Consider the following 18,830-nt stretch of genomic DNA (forward strand, 5'->3'; position numbering starts at 1 on the left):
ACGTAGCATCTCTCCATTTCTGACAGTATTGTGAGGATCCAGTGAGAACTGTGAAGGTGCTTGAAAATGGGTGGGAGAATAACGGTAAATTAACCTTTTTTTTTTTTAAACATCAGCAAGGTAAAGTAGAAGACTTAAAACTAGCACATAAGACTCTGACACGCAGGACTTTTAATCCAGGGATTGATGGAGGCTACCCATGTACTGCATGGCAACTATATTTTCCCAGAAACACAATTTTCAAATTTGATTGTCTTAGAAAAACCTCGGTAGAAATTAGCAGAAAGGCTTCAGTGAAGGAGCATCTCTGGGTAGCTTGGGTAGTCCCACAAGAATCAATGAAAGCATGCTGTTGATTTGATATTTCAGACCTTGGCTGCACTTGCTCACTGAAGCCAGCTCGGCCCTGGAATTGGAGCTACTCTACGACAGAATCATGGGGCCAGTTAGTTCCCAGTTTCCTCAGCCTTTACTCTCTTCTTTTAATTTTATTTAATCAAAGTACAGTTGATTTACAGTGTTGTGACAATCAACACTGCAAAGTACAGCAAAGTGACTTTATTTTTGTATTATTTTTCATTATGGTTTATCCCAGGATATTGAGTATAATTCCCTGTGCCATACAGTAGGACCTTGTTGTTTATCAGCCTTTACTCTAAAAAGAGGTCTCCTGATATAAACTGTTCACAGGACTTCTATGAAAAATGAGTGGTATCTCATTCTTAGCTACAGTTTGTTACTGTGTATGAAAGCCTTTTCCTTTAACATGGCTTTTAAGACCTTTTAACCCATTCTAATGAGTTCCCTATTCTTAACAGCACTACTTCTGCAGCCTCCTGGAATGTTCCTGCCCTTAAACTAGTGCCACAGGAACCATGTACCTTCTCTCATTTCCTTCACTGGTCTCCAGTTTGAACCGAAGTATATGGATAAAAATATCCCAGTAAAGCTTAAGTCTTTCTGAATTCCCCGGTGCTTGGTTCCTGCTCCTGGCCGGTGCTCAGATGGTTAAAATAAACAAGGGAATAGTTTTGGGATGGGGGAAGGCAAAAGCTTAAAATCCCTGGGTCCTTTCCCTGTCTTGCTCAGACCCCTTTGAGCTTTTCAGTCATCAAATGTCTGTCTGTCCCTCAGTGAATTCAGCTCTGTAAGGCTCATTTTTCACTCCAGCCAGCCCTCTCCCCCACTCCCCCTGCAAAGAAATAGTAAACACAAGAGGATTGCACTACCCTTTACTCCTAGACGGAAGGTGTTTTGTCACATCCTGGAAGCTTGGTTCTCACTTAACAAGGCTCCCAGCCCCTCACAGAGTAGGAATAAGCATGTTCAGGGAGGTTCACTGGGCAGGTGGCCAACATCCCTTTCAAGGGGATACACCATAAAGATGACATTGTCCCAGGGAGGAAGGGCTGGGTGGTCTGGTCTGACCACCTCAAAGCCCATGTAGCTGAAGGCACGTAGCAGAGCACCTGTGAAAAGAGAACAACATTAGAATACTCTGAGGCTCCATGCAACCATTCCCCTAGATTTGGCTTCTTCCACTGGGGAATGACTGGGCAGGGAGCAGTGTGGTGCAGGCACAGGGATGATGTGCTTTGGAGTCAAACAGAGCTGGACTGTAACCTGGCTTCAGTGTTCTACATGTTTGTAAAATGAGGATCACAGAATTTAAATGAGATGTTTACAAAGTGCCTAACACAGTGATGGTATAATAAACTCTTGCTTGTCTCTCATATCCAACAGAGTATAAGCTCCCTCAGGGAGCAAGCATTTCTGTAATGTGCACCTCACATCTGGTTAAATATATTCCTGGCCTTACACCTGACCCTTTCACATTATGGGTGCTTAATACATTTGAGACTCTTTCTATCCTACCAGCCACAACCCTTGAATGGCTTCTGTGTAATTTCACCAGTGCTTCTTCAGTTTAGCTTCTGAAATCTGTGTGCAGGGCCTTTCTGACAGTTCAGTTATGACTTGAATGAACAGAATACTAGGTGCCTTAATTTCCTTGGTGGGGAGAAGGGGATGGGTGTTGAATCCCTGAACTGCCTGAACATGCCCTTTAGAATGAGGGGAGGAAGGTCTCCTATAAAGCGGAAATTGCTGTCAGCTGCTTCAGCACAAAGGGCCAGGAAGGAGAGAGCAGATTCCCCACCTCTGTCATTCCGGTTGTTTTGGATGTTTACAAACACGGAATCCACATTGGTCTTCTCCTCCACATACTGCAGTGCTGCGGTCAGACTAGGGACCAGAAGGAAAATGGTTAAGGCATGTTTCACAAACTCAAAATTGAGAAAGGTGCCTATTTGCAACAGAAGGTATTTTATTGCTCATTGTTTCCTGACCCAAGGAAGTGAAAGTTCCAAACTAGTTTTGATGGATTTTTCTCTGAAGCTAAGGGTTTATACACTGTGGCCTCATACCCCTACCGTGGAAGGGGCTTGGGGAAAGGGGGCCACTCCATAAAGACAAACAGCTGGAGATCACTTCCTTTCAACTATTTATGGATTCCACCTTGTGATTCTGAATCAGTTTAGCAACCTCCTATAGGCTGTTATCCCTTGAATCCAGATCCTGGCTCAGCTCACCAGGAGCTGGTTCAGTGATTTGGCTGGTTCAATGATTTGAATGTATCCAGCCCCTGAATAAGCCCTCACTGGCTAGCATGCCCATTACCTGATTGTGACATCAGAGTGAACCCCTACCTCTTCCCTTCACCTCCACTCCCCCCATCCAGACTCAGTTACCTTTCCCAGTTGCCTTGATCCAAGGCCCGATATGGGATGTCCAGGAAGAGCCTGTGGTCACACAGAAGGCCGTGCCAGTGGGCAGAGGTCTGGGGGGTGAGGCGGAAGTGGAAGTCTAACTGCACCGGGTCCTTGTGAAGCAGGGGGTCAGTAGACAGCACCGTCAGGTTCCCAGCCTAGAAAAGGAGTAAAACTGAGAGTCTCCTGTTTCTGTGCTCACCTAACCCTCAAATCAGATCTCAGACCTGTTTAGGTGTGTCTGTGGAAGCAAGGAGGGGGCTGATGGAGAGCCTAGGTGAAGTGGAGCCAGGCCTTACTCAATATCTCTTAGTTCTAGGACCTAACTCTGTCCCTATCATGGAGTTTTCCTTGACAAAAATTTGCTGACTCCAGTGAGGGGTGCACTAATGGTTCAGAAACTTGTGTTTACATCAAACAGCTTATTCTTTAAACAAAGCTGTGTCATCTGTTTACTGTCTCACTAATATTACTCTTCTACTTTTTTCCATCATGTAAGTTTTCTCTAAATTCTGGCACTTGTTATCTAAAAATGGATAGCTCATACCTAGGCATGATGATACAAAGGCAAGTGCAGGAGTTCCAGATTCTGGACCCAAAACTTAGCATCTAAACAGCTTTATGTCCCACAATACAGCTTTATGTCTTAATATAGTCTGTCTTTGTTTTCAGTTCTTCTTTTCCCATCCTGCTTTTCAACACCAGCCCTAGGACCCTGCCTTAAGTTCTCTGGACCAGAATCCTTGCCTATAAAGCAAGTCACTTTTACACAGGAGGTCACATGAGCTAGCTTTCTATGATTTATTTTCCAACTAGTTCATTTCCCTTTGCAAGATACCATATTACAGCAAGCAATGGGCTGCCATGTCCCAGCACCAGCTCCCAGTCCACTTACCGAATGTAATTCTTTAAGCTGGTCTTGATCACCCTGCTCGGTGTGTCTGGCCCCCTGAAGACCTACTAGGGACTCAGGAGCACTGAAGACAGCAACGGGGCCGGAGTGTCAAGTCCTCCTCTTCCTTATAAGTGGTGATACTGATGAGGGAAAAGAGGCCCCAAATAGTTGATCTCTGAGTCTGAGATGAGGAGAGACTTACCTTCCAGGTACACGGGGCCAGGTCTGGCACTGTCTTCTGTATCTTCTGTGAACCAGCCTATCTATTTCCATTTCCCCAGGCCAGCCAGATAGAAAGGTTTACAAAGTTCCATGCCAGCCTTCCACCCTACTTTGCTATTATCTTTTGCCACTTAGGGAGTCCTTTCAAATTCTTTTATTTTTCTTTACAGTTAAACAACTACAGGTAGAGATTAAAACAAGTACCTTTTACAGCAAGGCAGCATCTTCTCCTGGAGGGTGATCCGGTACTTGTAACAGTAAAGGTAATAGGCGTATGGTGACCAGAACGGGTAGAGGTAGTTCCGTGTTTTTCCCCTCTTGATATAAGAAAGGGAGTAGAAAGAGGGGCGTGACCTGTAACAAGGCAGTTTCTTAGTTCAGTGCCTCCCCGCGGCAAAGTGAGGTTCAGGGGCTGGTGGCAGGGGTTCAGGCCCCTGGTCCCATTGTGACACGGTGAGCACTGTGACATGGGCAAAGGGCCAGCCTTTCAGTCACTTCAGGGCTCCTCTCTGTGCTCCCTACCCCATCTACCCCCTTAGGTAGCCCCCAGAGCTCTTGTTCAACTAGTATGGACTTCATGGCTGTACCAGAAGTTAAAATACTTTTTGTTTCTGTGTGGTTGATAAACAGCCCTGGCTGACCACTTGTGCTCACGGAACATGGGCTCCCCTCTGGCGTGTGCCTGTGGCAAACCCACGCTTCAGTAACAGATTGGGGTCTGATATTGCAGGAGGCTTCTAAGGCCCTGATCCAGTATCTGACTTGATTGGTTGGTTCCCTATTCAGTTCAATATTTTTATTATCCCTACCTTTAATAACCCAGTGGTTCTACATGTTGTTGAACTTTCTCAGTGCCTTATGGGGTAGGAACTGCAAACTCAGTGTCTCCAGGAGCCTGGACAGCTAGGGGAAATTAGTGGAGCTGCTGGGTGGGACTATAGCAAAATGAAAAGCTCACACACTCTTAAAAAAAGCCGGGGGGTTGGGGTGCGGTGTGTAGGGACACAGCTCAGCTCCAAGTTTCCATGCAGGAATGCAGACCAGATCATACAATTTTCAACAGAAACTGGAAAGAGATTTTTGTGGTAAGTTTCTCAAAAAGATTTTTTTTTTTAATTTGAGAAATTTTACTACTAACAAAAAATAAAAATTATTGATTAAAAAAATCAACATTGTGTGCAAAATTTGGAGCTGGTGCCACCAGTCTGAGACCTCTGCACGTTCTTCATTCATCTATTTACAAATACTTATGGGGGCCTACTGTGAGCTTGGGATACACCAGTAAACAAACCAAATATCCCTGCCCCATGGAGCTTCGAACACTGAAAGAACAAACCTAAACACTAAACACAAGAGAACTATTTCACGTGTTAGAAGATGAAAGAAGGCTCAGAAGGGTGAAGGGGTGGGACAGTGGCAGTAATAAAAGGGTGCTCTAAGGAGCTCTCATTGAAAGGGTGACATTTAAAGACTCAAAGAGGGTGAGGGAGTTAGGCCAAGCCAACATCTGAGGATAACAAGCTTCTGTGTGAAAGCAACAGCTAGTGCAAATCCCTAAGGAGAACGGGTCAAATGTTTTCAAGTCCACTGTGGGTTACAAGCTACGTGCTAAGTTGCTTCGGTCCTGTCTGACCCTTTGCGACCCCCTGACATAGCCTGACAGCCTCCAGTCCATGGGATTGTCCAGGCAAGAATACTGGGGGTTGCCATTTCCTCTTCCAGGGGATTTTCCCAACCCAGGGATTGAACCCCCATCTCTTATATCTCCTGGACTGGCAGGCAGGTTCTTTACCACTACTGCTACCTGGTAAGCTCTGTAAGCTATAGGGGGAGTAGAAGACAGCTAATGGGACCGGGTCATACAGGGCCTCGTAGACCATTGTATGGCCTTTTTCTTTGACTAAAGGGGGAAGTCTTTGCAAGTTTTGGACAGATGAGACATGATCTGACATGTTTTTCAAAAGATTCTGACTGGTGTATTGCAAATAAACTGTAGAGCTCTAAAGGATTATTTGTTAGGAGACTATTGCAGTAATCCTGGAGAAAGATAGTATCTTATACCATGGTGGAGAGCTGGAGTGATGGGATATGGTCGGATTCTGGAAATAGTGTAAAGGTAGCACCCACAGGATTTCCTGAAATAGGAGAGAAGGTGAGTCCAAGAACTGAAAGAAGGGAGTTAGCATCGACAGAGAAGAAAGGCTGCCGGTGTGGCAGTATGGGGCAGAGGATAGAGATGGGTTTAGTTTGGAGCGTGTTAACTTTGCATTGTCCACAGTTGTATAAGGGGAAGATGAAGTAAGCAGCTGGATAGTCATGTGTGGAGTTTAGAAGTCTAGGGTGAAGACAGAAATTTGATGTCATTGGCATTATGAGTAAAGATTGGCATTCAGAAAAGATTCAAAGACTGAGCCCTGGGGGCACTCTAAGAGATAAAGAATAAAGGAGAAATCAGCAAAGGAGACTGAAGAAAATGAGTGAAGCTCGCCGCTTGTTTCTGGGAGCATGTTGAGACCAGAAGGAAAAAAATAAATCGGGTGTCCTGGAAGCTACCTAAAGAAAGTGTAATTACGAGGGACTGCTGGCCAAAGGCTGTTTATAGGTCGAATAACATGATGCTCGGAGAAGGCAATGGCAACCCACTCCAGTACTCTTGCCTAGAAAACGGATGGAGGAAATGAAAATGCTCCTCCTGCTATGGACGGAGGAGCCTGGTAGGCTGCAGTCCATGGGGTCGCTAAGAGTCAAACACGACTGAGCGACTTCACTTTCACTTTTCACTTTCATGCATTGGAGGAGGAAATGGCAACCCACTCCAGTGTCCTTGCCTGGAGAATCCCAGGGACGGGGGAGCCTGGTGGGCTGCCGTCTATGGGGTCGCACAGAGTTGGACACGACTGAAGCGACTTAGCAGCAGCAACATGATGCTCAGAGCATCTTTCCATAAATCTCTTGCCAAACAGGCCCTATTCATTCCATTTATATGGTTTACTCCCCAGTACTGAGACCCTCCACAGAGGGAACTGTCTCCCTCGTGATTTACACTTATTTAAATATTTGTTAGGAGACTATTGCAGTAATCCTGAAGGAAGATAGTATCTTATTCCAGGATAGGAGGACTAAATAGTGTAACGATTAAGAGACGATCCTGAGGTTGGCAGTTTTCCAAAGGATTCCATCCTTCCACCACTTTTAGATAGATTTGAAGTAAGGAAAAGGGAGAGCAGTACCCTCTCCTCTCAGCATCCAGCTATCACAGAACGTCAGAACCGGAAGCGACCTCAGAGAGCGACTGGAGCTAAATAAAAAGCCCCCAGTAATAGAGACTAATAAAGACAAGTGAAGCCAAGGGAGGGAGTGGGTGTCTCCCGGTGTCAGTGCACCTAACAGTCATTCCACTATCGGTCAATGGCTATGGGTGTCCCTCCCCCGAGAAGAAACTGGGAAAAGGGAGTGGCGGAAATGCTGAATCGTGGAGCACCCATCCCAGCCAGATCTCTGGTCTCCGGACACCCAAATCGCAGCTCAATCCATGCCAGGCTTTCCTGGAAGCTCAGCGCGCACAGAGCCGCGCCGGCTCAGGCGCGCCGCGGGCAGCCCGCGGGGGCCTTTCCTGCCGCCTGCGCCTTGCGGACGTTCCTCTGCGCCCGAGAACATGGCGGCGGCTGCTTTTGCGGTCCCGCGGGGAGTTCAGCTGCGGGTGCTCACTGAGCGGCTGCTGCGAGGAGGGGTCCGGGAGCTCCTCCGGCCGCGACTTTCAGGGAGCACCCCTGGCTCGGAGCGCGACTTCAGCCTGTCTCACAGTCGGGTGAGGGCTGGGTCTGAGTCCTGGGGCTCCTTGCCTCTGGTGGAGCTAGTTATGGCCGAGGCTTGTTTTAAGAAGCGCGCTGAGACCGGGTGGGCCCCAAATCAAGGGTGGTGGGCTCTCTTTGAGGTGCCGGCGGCCAGTGGAGGAGGCTCACCCTCGCTCCCCCGGCCTCCAGGGCACGGTCATTGTAGAGCGCTGGTGGAAGGTGCCGCTAGCGGGAGAAGGCCGGAAACCGCGCCTGCACCGGCGACACCGCGTCTACAAGCTCGTGGAAGATACGAAACACAGGCCCAAGGAAAACCTGGAGCTCATCCTCACCCAGTCGGTGGACGGTAAGGCCCGGGGAGAGGTACTTCTCTCAGGCTGGTTCTGTTCGGCATCAACTTTTTTCTGCCCTTTCACTACTGAGAAGAAGCGGGTAAAAAGTACTGTGATTGTGACATTGATTTCCTACATAGAAAATTAGAATATGAATGCAGCATCATCTAATTTTATGTTCCAGAGTCTTGGAAGGCCTCATTTTGACTGTTTCCCTATGCGTGGGCTTCCCGGGTGGCGCTAGTGGTAAGGAACCCGCTTGGCAATGCAGGAGACTTAAGAGACACTGGTTTGATCCCTGGATCAGGAAGATCGCCTGGAGAAGGACACGGCAACCCACTCCAGTATTCTCCCCATGGAGAGAGGAGCCTGGCGGGCTACAGTGCACATGGTCGCAAAGAGTTGGACAGGGCTGAAGCCACTTAGCACGGCATCTTTAACAGTGTGTGGGGAGAAAGGCCTGACAGTAGGCACCACATACTGAAATCTCTGTGATGGGACAGTGCTTCACTTTGTACATGGAATATTGAGTTTCTCAATCAGACCCTAAAGAAATGAATTCGAAATCGTGCTATTCCTAGTGAATACTAATATTTCTTCTGGGAGGAATAAGCACTGTGAGAGAATAAGAGGTCTCTTTTTCTTTGATCATCTCCTCTTTAGGGACTGCTAGATAATTCTGATCCTGTGCCTCTGTTCTCTGTTGGCAGAACTTGGAGTCCGAGGTGACCTGGTCTCAGTGAAAAAGTCTGTGGGCCGTAATCGACTACTTCCTGAAGGACTGGCTGTGTATGCATCTCCTGAAAACAAGAAGCTGTTTGAAGAGGAGAAATTGGTGAGCCCAAAAAGAAAGCAGAGGGACTCAAGAGATAGTAAAACCTGAACATTACTTCTAACAGCTTCTTTCCCTTTAATATTTAATTTGAAAATGAGGTAGGGACTAGAAGAACAGGAATTCAGAAGCCCAGACTATGCCCAGTATAGTAAGAATTTGTTGTTAGTTACTATGGACTCTTTTCTCTTTTTCAATCTGTAACTTTCTTTTCTAGCTGAGACAAGAAGGAAAACTAGACAAGATCCAGACCAAGGCAGGTGAGGCGGTGAGTAGAAACAGAAAATCTTTATTTATGGGTCACATACAGAAGTCACCAACCTCTCCCTAAAAGGCTCCTTGATTTCCTTGAAGTCTCCTAATTTCAGGCACAAGGTCGGGGCAGGGGGAAGTACTGTGGCTACTGTAACTGATACTAATATTAAGACCTCCTAGGAGATCCTGACATGTTGGGTCAAGTGCTCTGGCTTATTGAGGGAGGCCCCAACCTGGGCGGGAACCCTTGGAAAAATGTGAGATGAGGACTACTGCCTTCAGGGGTGTTTACAGACAAGCTGGAAAGAACACAGACACAAGAGAAAGTGGTACATAAACTCAAGACAATAAATCATGAGTGACATGGACTAAAATGGATTAGGGTGATTGAGGAGGGGTTTTTTTCAGATGGGATTGAATTAGGCCTTGTGGGATTAATAGGCTTTGGATAGACCAGGAAGGTAGGCAAGGTATTAAGGGAGACAAAGTCTGAGTAGATAATTAAGGCATGTTTTAAGGTTACACTGCATTTATAGTTATCACAAAATACTGGCTATATTCCCCAGGCTGTACAGTACATCCTTGTAACCTGTCTTACACTCTATACCTGTGCATCGGTTTTTGTCTCGTCATATTCACTGATTTGTGTTTTTTAGATTCCACATATATAAGTGATATCACAGCATTTTTCTTTCTCTGACTTATTTCACCTAAATGGCCTCCAGGTCCATCCTTGTTGCCGCAAACGGCAAAATTTTGTTCTTTTAAATGGCTGCATAGTGTTCCATTGTGTCTATATATGTGTGTGTGTGTGTGTTGCGTATACCATATCTTTATCCATTCATAATAGACACTTAGGTTGTGTCCATAACATGGCTATGAACATTGGGGTGCATGTATCTTTTTGAATTAGTGTTTTGGAGGGGGTTGGATATATATACCCAGGAGTGGAATTTCTGGATAATATGGTAGTTCTAATATTTTTAGTTTTTTGAGAAACTGCTGTACTGTTTTCCACAGTGGCTGCACAAATTTAAATTCCCACCAACAGTGTACAAGGATTCCCTTTTCTCCACATCCTTGCCAGCATTTGTTACTTGTATTCTTTTGATGATCGCCATTATGTCAGGTGTGAAGAGATAGCTCAGTTAAAGCATGTTTTAAAATAGAAAGTAGACCAGCCTAGTTAAAGCAGAGGACTTGAATAGTATATTAGGAAATATATGACTGAAAAGTGGGGTGGGCATGATTTATAAAACATCTTTAATCCTCAGCTGATGAATTTATACCTCATTCTTTTTTTTTTTTTTTTAATATACCTCATTCTGTAAGCAAGGAGGAATCATTAATGGTGTAGTGGTAGGATTGAAGGGCCAGAATATTGGGTTAAAACAGTCTATGAAAGTCTTTCCATCCTGAGATGAACAGTCGATGAGCCTAACTTTGACATGGCCTGTGTCTCCTTGCTTAGGGATAGCCAAGTACAGGCAGCATTCCCCTCCAGAGCATTGCTGAAACATCTTTCCATGATGTCAGTCATGAGACGATAGGAATTTTTATCTTTCCTATTCATCATCTCACCTCCCTTGGCTACGAGGCAGGAATCGTGCTTTGCCTGAACTCTCAGACTTCATGCCTCTTGGCCTCTTGCTAACATGTTTCCTCTCCTTGATTCCAACTCTAACCTACCCTCTGTTTATAATTCCTCTCAGACAGTGAAATTTCTGAGGAGTTGCCACCTGGAGGTAGGAATGAAGAACAACGTCAAATGGGAGCTAAACCCTGAAATAGTTGCCCGCCACTTTCTCAGAAATGTGAGTACTCCCAAACACCACTGTAGCCCTAAGATGGAAGCTACCCCTGGGAAGCAGCAGCTACTCTAGGATTGATCCCTCTGTTAGGAAAGGGTGTGATCATCCAGCTGAAGTTAGGGAAAGCTTTTTTTTTTTTAATTGATTTAAAACATATTTCTACTGTGCAGCAAAATGATCGTTTTATATATATGTGCCCTTTTTCATATTCTATTCTGAATATACTGGATACTGAATATAGTGCGCTGTTGTGTACAGTGGGACCTTGCTGTTTATCCATCCTATATAGTCGCAATATATAGTCTGCTAATCCCAGACTCTCAATCCATCCCTCCCCAGTCTGGCAACCACAAGTCATTTCCCTCCCACAGTGCAAGCCAGCCAGGAATGCTTTCCCTAAGTTGGACAGCCATACGTAAATCGATGCGCCCTCCTCCTGGGCAGTCACAAGTCTGTTCTCTACGTTTGTGGATCTGTTTCTGTTTCATAGATCATTCGTGTCACATTTTAGATTCCACATGTAAGTGACAGCATGCGGTCTTTGTCTTTCTGACTTAGTTCACTTAGTATGGTCATCTCTGGGTCCATCCCTGTTGCTGCAGATGGCACGGTTTCATTCCGTTCTGTGGGTGAGTCGTGTTCCGTTGTGTATATGGACCACAATTTCTTTACCCATTCATGTGCTGATGGACATTTAGGCTGTTTCCGTGTCTCGACTGCGATGGGCCTTTGCTGCTTCACGCAGGCTTTGTCTGGTCGCAGCGAGCATGGGCTCTGTTGTGGTGTGCAGGCTTCTCATTGTGGTGGCTCCTCTTATTGCAGAGCATGGGCTCTAGGTGTGGGGGCTTCAGTAGCTGTGGCACAGGGGCTTGGTTGCTCTGCAACATGTGGGATCTTCCCGGACCAGGGATCAAACCCATGCCCCCTGCATTGGCAGGTGGATTCTTAACCACTGGACCACAAGGGAAGTCCCAAGGGAAGTCCCACATGTATCTTTTTGAATTGTAGTTTTGTCCAGATATAAACCCAGGAGTGGGCTTCCCTGGTGTCTCAGACGGTAAAGAATTCGCCTGCAATGCAGGAGGCCTGGGTTTGAACCCTGAGTTGCAAAGATCCCCTGGAGGAGGGCATGGCAACCCACTCCAGTATTCTTGCCTGGACAATCCCCATGGACAGAGGAGCCTGGTGGGCTGCAGTTCCTGGGGTCGCAGAGTCCAGCACAACTGAGCGACTAAGCGCATACCTAGGAATGGTATTGCTGGATCATATGGCGATTTTTTTTTTTGAGGAAGCTCCATATTGTTTTCCATACTGGCTGCACCAGTTTACATTCTCACCAGTAGTGTAAGAGGATTCCCTTTCCTCCACACCCTATCCAGCATTTGTTATCTGTAGACTTCTGTTTCACTTCTGGATACACTGCCTTCATTGCTTCATGTGGGCTTTTTCTAGTTGTGAGTTGGGGCTTCTCTATACTTGCAGTACACGGGCTTCTCCTTGCAGTGACTTCTCCAATTGCAGAGCATGGGCTTCAGTGGTTGTGGTGTGTGGCCTCTGTGGTTGCAGGTTGCAAGCTCAGTTGCCCCTCGGCATGTGAGATCTTCTTGGACCAGGGCATTGAACCCACGTCCCGTGCATTGGCAGGTGAATTCTTCACCACTGGACTACTTGGGAGGTCTATTTAGACTTTTTAATGGTGTGAGATGGTACCTCATTTACTTTTGATTTGCATTTCAGTGGACAGGGAGGCCTGGCGTGCTGCGATTCATGGGGTCACAAAGAGTCGGACACGACTGAGCTGAACTGAATCATTAGCAGTGATGAGCATCTTTTCCCGTGTCTGTTGGCTAGTGTGTGTCTTCTTTGGAGAAATGTCTGTTTAGGTCATCTGCCCATTTTTTGATGGGGTTGGCTTCTTTTCTTTCAGTTTTTCTTTATCTCTAGCTGCACTTGGTCTTCATTGCTGTGCACAGGAGCTGCTCTCTAGTTGCAGCGCACAGGCTTCTCACTGTGGTGGCCTCTCTTTTCAGAGCACGGGCCCTAGGATGCATGGGCTTAGTCGCCCCACAGCATGTGAAATCTTCAGGGATTCAGCTCATGTCCCCTGCATTGGCAGACAAGATTCTTAACCACGGGACCACCAGGGAAGTCCAGTTGGGTTGATTTTTTTGTTGTTGAGTTGTATATGAGTTGTTAGTATATTTTGGAAATTAAGCCCTTGTCAGTGGCATCATTTGCAAATACTTTCTCCCAGTCTGCAGGTTGTCTTTTTGTTTCATGGTTTCCTTTGCTGTGCAAAAGCTTGTCAGTTTGGTTAGGTCCCATTGTTTACTTTTGCTTTTATTTCTGTTGCCTTGGAGACTAAGCCAGGAAATCATTGGTACAATGTATGCCAGAATGTTTTGCTGTGTTCTCTTCTAGTTTTGTGGTGTTATGTCTTGTGTGTAAGTCTTTACACCATTTTGAGTTTAATTTTGTGTATGGTGTGAGAGTGTGTTCTAACTTCATCAATTTACACGTGGCTGTCCATCTTAGGGAAAGTATTCTGGATTGGTTTGCAGAGGCGTGGAAGGGAAATGACTAAGGATGGTCACAAAGAAATTGAAAACTGATAGAAGATGGGAACATTTATTTTCTCTAGATAGGAAAAGCTGGGGAATTGTGACACTGGAGAATTTTTACTTATGTGGATGAAGTGATTTTGATCTCAAACCCTGTTTCTCTTTGTGAAACCACCTCCCTGAGAAATCAGGACTGAGTTTCTCTGCCACTCTTTATGGAGGTTTGTGCCTTTCCGTGGGATCAGCCAGGGTAAACTCCCCAGTTTTACTCATCCCTGTACAGGGAAGTCTAGAGTCCTCTTCAGATTGCCCAGTGTGGCAACCATGTAAAAAGAGCTCCTTTTGGTTGTGATTTTTTTTGCAGCTTGGCGTTATGGTTGCCCCACATGCATTAAAGTTGCCCGAAGAGCCCATCACCCAGAGGGGTGAGTACTGGTGCGAGGTGACGGTGAGTGTTTGACATACGGTCTCCTTTTTCTGACTGGGGAGAAAGCTGGGATTGGGTCGTGTTGGCCTTATTTGCCCCCTGACCTAAGCATTCCTATTGTTCTGTGGGCAGGTAAATGGACTGGACACTGTGAGGGTACCTATGTCCGTGGTGAACTTTGAGAGGCCCAAAACCAAAAGATACAAGTACTGGTTAGCCCAGCAAGCTGCCAAGGGAATGGCCTCCACCAGCTTCCAGAAGATCTGAACCTGTTCTCCCTCGAAAGCAGCGAAGCAGAATCAGAGGAACGGTGGAGCAAAGATGGACCAGCACTGTGGTACCGCTCCTAGCTCGAACCAAACACGGAATTTCAGAGAGCGTATGGAGGCAGCAACAGCAGACCGGACTGCATGTATGTGTTGAATCGTCCCTATTTTCCATCTTCAACAGTTACCACGTTTGACCTTACTGGGGAGGCCTGCTCCAGAAGTACAGGCTGTGGATTTGATAAGCTAGATATTAACAGACCAAAAGAGTCTAGATCCTATTTAGCCTCTTCCTTCATTGGAATTCACTGGAATAAATGGTAGAGCTAGCTAGCTTATTCTCATCATCCAAACTGAACATTGTATCTCTGAAAAAATAAAAAGGTTGTGCTCTTTTTAGGTGTTGTTTACTGACTTGAGTAGACTGGGGACAGGACTTCCAAGTGGAATGTCCTCTTGGAAAGCCTCTGGGGTTTGCTCCTAAAAGGAGAAAAAGAGAAAACATTTTTTGGGCTACAGCCCACAGTTGCTATGGACAAATTACTCAACAAGCTGATATGCCTTATGGTCTTAAAACTTATTAGGTATACTAATAAAGTCCTCAATACAGATAAGCACAATGGATTCTACTTTTCTAAGGAGATCTGAATAAGGCCTAAGGACAGTTGTTGGAGAAAATAAAGCTGGGATGAAAGAAGTTTAAAAAGGGAACTCTTGAAATTTTGAAAAAGAATTTGTCTGGTTTCCAGACAAAGGTTAAGATGTGGGGCTAGTTCATAGGTAATTATGGATTGGGAGATGAGGCAAGTAGATAGTTCTGCATAAGTTCAAGGTTCTTTCCTGGAAGAAAGACCAACTCTTCTTAACAATGAATTGTGCCGGAGTCACTCAAATGTGAGATTTTTAGGAAGGATAAAGATGAGACCATTGACTCTTTGCTACCCTTACCAGAAGCTCAGAGAAATTGATTTATCCTGTTTGAGCTCACCTGCCTGGAGAAGGCGATGGCACCCCACTCCAGTACTCTTGACTAGAGAGTCCCATGGACAGAGGAGCCTGGTGGGCTGCAGTCCATGAGGTCGCTAAGAGTTGGGCACGACTGAGCGACTTCACTTTCACTTTTCACTTTCGTGCATTGGAGAAGGAAATGGCAACCCACTCCAGTGTTCTTGCCTGGAGAATCCCAGGGACGGGGGAGCCTGGTGGGCTGCCGTCTGTGGGGTCGCACAGAGTTGGACACGACTGAAGCGACTTAGCAACAGTGTCTTCGCCTGGAGAATCCCAGGGACGGGCAGCCTGGTGGGCTGCCGTCTGTGGGGTCGCACAGAGTTGGACACAACTGAAGCGACTTAGCAGCAGCAGCAGCTCACCTGCCTTGCCAAGCCAATTAACTACTTTCATCCACATGCAGCCATCCTTCTAATGAGGGTTCTTTCATCAGTGGTTGCAGCACTTTATCTGTATCCGTCACACTTTCCAGAATTCCATAACTCAGGTCGAGCACTAGTATTCTTTGAAATTTGCTGTTCAACTGTCAAATTTGCCATCAATCCCTGCTATCCTTGAAATGGAAAGGTCATTTAACACCACATCGTTCCATACTACCACCATCACCAGGTTGAAGCTCTCTGAAATTGGGCAACAGACAACATTCCACACAGCTAATCTCAAAAAGTGTTTAAATACTTGTCATAAGGTGAGTTCTTGGCAAAACCGTGATGTGGGTGAGGTTTACTGGGGGTAGTCCTCTAGATTAACACCTGTTGGGGAATGAAGGAAGATTAGGTAGAGACAGAAGTTGAGCTGATGCAGTTTCAGCAAAGGCCTTAGTCCCACAGGAGGCTGAAGCTAGGAATGGCTCTACAAAGATGTGTGCCATGTTGAGGCAAGTGGCCAGACCTGTAGAACCCGACACTGACCAGGGGAGGGTCTTGGGTGTGGTGACTGATGTCAGGCACAGACAGTTCCCAGGGGGAACACAGATGAGAGCTGTACACATTCTCAGCAGCCTGGGAAATGAGTGCCTCAGTGCTGAAGGCAGGAGTCTGGGCAGCACGCCAGTGTCCACTACAGTCCACTTATTGCGCTCTTCAGACCCATTTGCTTCAAGTCCCAACATGATCCTGCAGGTTCTGGGAAAACGAGGAAGATCTGGGACAGACTATAGCCCCTGCTGCTGTAGCTTAAGTCTACAACTGATACTATTTCTTCTTGGACTACCCATTCTAGATTCTCCCCCACATCCCCTCAGTTTATACTTCTGTTGGCCTAAATGGGTTACTGTCTCAGGCCATGACTACACTTGTCCATTTATAATAATCAGGCAAGAGTGGATGACTTAGGTGCCAAATATACGCTCCCTTGTCCCCATTGTGTAATTGCAGCCTTACCTCCTGATGGTTAAGTCAGTTACTCCTGACAGGTTAATGATTCCTTCCCTTAACCTCACTGTCTTTTGGTAGTGATCTGAAGTAAATCTGCTGACAGCCCTAACTTAAAATGTAATGAGATTTTTAGTGTGTCCACTAGTAAAAATATTCCCCTTCTGTGAAGCAGGACTTCTAAATATTCAGAGCCCTGAGCTGGAGGCACAACTTCCAGGTGGGTCACTGAGAGTGATGGTAAAGGGGGGCTGCTCCTACACCCAACCCCCGTTTCCCAGACCTGTGTGTTTTAGTTAGGGACAGTACTCTAGGCTGATTAAGGGTATAAACCATCCCGGAGGATGGTATCTCATCATTACAGGGTGTCGTCTCCAAGCTGGTGTCTCTAAGATGCTCCATCGTTGTGTTGCTTCTAGATGGTACGGTGTGTGATCAGACCATGGATCCTGTGGGCATGTACCCAGTGCTGCACCTCCTTGCTATTAATAGGCGTCTCTTAGGGTTGATGGAAGAGAAACTGATTAGAAATTGAGAAACAGAACACTGTAGATGAGGGAGTGGCCAGAGTTTTGAGGATCTGCAGAGGGGTCCCCTCAAACCTTGGTCTGAATACTGATCTGTGGATGTGTGGGGTGAAACCGAGGCTGGGAGGTGGGGAACACCAAAAGACAGTAAGAAAGTTCTCCGAGCTCCCCCACACAGTACTAGGAATGTTTTGTTTGTATTCCTGACAGTGTGGGTAGATCTTACAATGCATAGAGCACCGGGTGGAGTCTTCAAAAGGGCGTTAGGATAAAGGCTACTCTGGACCCACCATGCAAAACTTGAAAGCAAGCCTTGAAAGGATCAAACTGATAACCAAGCATGCCAGAACCAAGACCAACACTCATGAAAGAAATGCAGCAAACATAAAATATAACACTAAACAAAATTCCCAATGTCTGATGCCCAGTCAATACGCATGCATGCTCGGTCATATGTGACTCTGAAACTCCATGGACTGTAGCCCACTAGGCTTCTCTTCTCTGTCCATGGAACTTTCCAGGCAAGAATACTGGGGGTATTCCCAACACGGATCAAACTCACGTCTCTTGCACCTCCTGGACTGGCAGGTGGATTCTTCACCACAGAGCCAGCAAATCAAATATTACCATAAAAAAAGACACAGAGAGAGTCAGGGAAATGTTATCCCAACCAAAAGAAATTTTCCTAAAAATGACAGTGATGGTGGAATTAACACAGCTATAAATATGCTTCAGACACTTACGGCTGTAAAGGCAAACAAAACTATAACGCGAGAGAGAATATAAGACCCAAATGGAACTTCTAAAGATGAAGAATACAATACCTGACATGAAAAATACATTGATGGAACTTCTTTCTATTGGGGCTTCCCTGATAGCTGGTAAAGAAACTGCCTGCAGTGCAGGAGACCCCAGTTTGATTCCTGGCTCGGGAAGGTCCCCTGGAGAAGGGAATGGCTACCCACTCCAGTATTCTGGCCTGGAGAATTCCATGGACTGTATAGTCCACGGGGTTGCAAAGAGTCAGACACAACTGAGCGACTTTGACTTTCAGAGATGAAGAATACAATACCTAACGTGAAAAATACACTGATGGAACTTCTACTTCTGGGGAAGGTAGAATAGTTACACTTTCACCACTCCTGGTACAACTAGAAGTCCTAGAAATTATACATGAAACAAAGACGACTGAGAAGTGGAAAGAAGCAAGCATACTGCCTAGGAATGGTGGGGCCCAAGGAACAACACTGCAGTGAATCCCTTGGATTTTCTTTTTGCCTCATTTATCCCAGATTTAAAGAACCAGCAACCTGGAAAGGCCAAATTGGGGTACAAATAAAAGTACAAATAATAAGCCTCAGTAAAAGCCTGCTCCTAGTCAAAGCAAAGGAGCAGCCTTAGCAAAAAACCTTTTAGACAATTAACTGCTCTACTCTAGCCAAACACCACAGACAGCACTGTGGCCCTGCCACCACCACGCCAAGGCTGAGAGGGGAATCTAGCCTTCCATCCTCTATAAAGGTGATAACACCTGGGCCAACACGCCTGCCAGGGAGGTGCCACAGAAGGCCAAATAAGAAGCTACAAGCTCCCCCTCCACCAGCCAGTAATGAGTCCTATCCCTCCCTGGTGTCATCAGGGAACCTGGATTCACTTCCACCTGGCAGAAAGGGGCATGCTTCTGCCTTCCTACAGGGTTGAGTCAGAGGAGGCCTAGTGGAGAGTTTGCACTTTTACCATTACCCAGCAGTAATGAGGC

The 18,830-nt window shown here is 46.2% G+C and overlaps 2 protein-coding genes across 3 annotated transcripts; one reads left to right on the plus strand and one right to left on the minus strand.

Annotated features, from left to right (window-relative positions):
- Window positions 1–1,216: 1,216 nt before the first annotated feature.
- OAZ3 (ornithine decarboxylase antizyme 3) lies at window positions 1,217–5,765 on the minus strand. The gene is given in 7 exon segments (XM_061412996.1): window positions 1,217–1,469; window positions 2,159–2,244; window positions 2,751–2,926; window positions 3,664–3,738; window positions 3,740–3,803; window positions 4,090–4,261; window positions 5,690–5,765. Coding segments are annotated over 7 exon segments (792 nt in total). The 3' UTR covers window positions 1,217–1,326.
- A 1,662-nt stretch (window positions 5,766–7,427) lies between these two features.
- On the plus strand, window positions 7,428–14,558 carry MRPL9 (mitochondrial ribosomal protein L9). 2 transcript variants are annotated; one of them, XM_061406427.1, is made up of 7 exons: window positions 7,428–7,693; window positions 7,869–8,025; window positions 8,722–8,846; window positions 9,061–9,111; window positions 10,811–10,912; window positions 13,835–13,918; window positions 14,030–14,558. In XM_061406427.1, the coding sequence occupies exons 1-7, from the start codon at window positions 7,541–7,543 to the stop codon at window positions 14,162–14,164; spliced, it is 807 nt and encodes a 268-aa protein (XP_061262411.1). In that variant the 5' UTR covers window positions 7,428–7,540; the 3' UTR covers window positions 14,165–14,558. The 2 variants fall into 2 exon arrangements, with proteins under 2 accessions (XP_061262411.1, XP_061262419.1); XM_061406435.1 differs by having other exon boundaries at window positions 7,499–7,693; window positions 13,835–13,895.
- The last annotated feature ends 4,272 nt before the right edge of the window (window positions 14,559–18,830 follow it).

Source organism: Bos javanicus, chromosome 3, assembly GCF_032452875.1.
Source record: "Bos javanicus breed banteng chromosome 3, ARS-OSU_banteng_1.0, whole genome shotgun sequence".
Classification (NCBI taxonomy): domain Eukaryota; kingdom Metazoa; phylum Chordata; class Mammalia; order Artiodactyla; family Bovidae; genus Bos; species Bos javanicus.

Coding starts and splice junctions, on each gene's coding strand:
- MRPL9 (XM_061406427.1), top strand. CDS start 7,541: ATGGCGGCGGCTGCTTTTGCGGTCCCGCGGGGAGTTCAGCTGCGGGTG. Junction 9,112..10,810: donor AGACCAAGGCAGGTGAGGCG/GTGAGTAGAAAC, acceptor AATTCCTCTCAG/ACAGTGAAATTTCTGAGGAG. Junction 10,913..13,834: donor CCCGCCACTTTCTCAGAAAT/GTGAGTACTCCC, acceptor TTTTTTTTGCAG/CTTGGCGTTATGGTTGCCCC.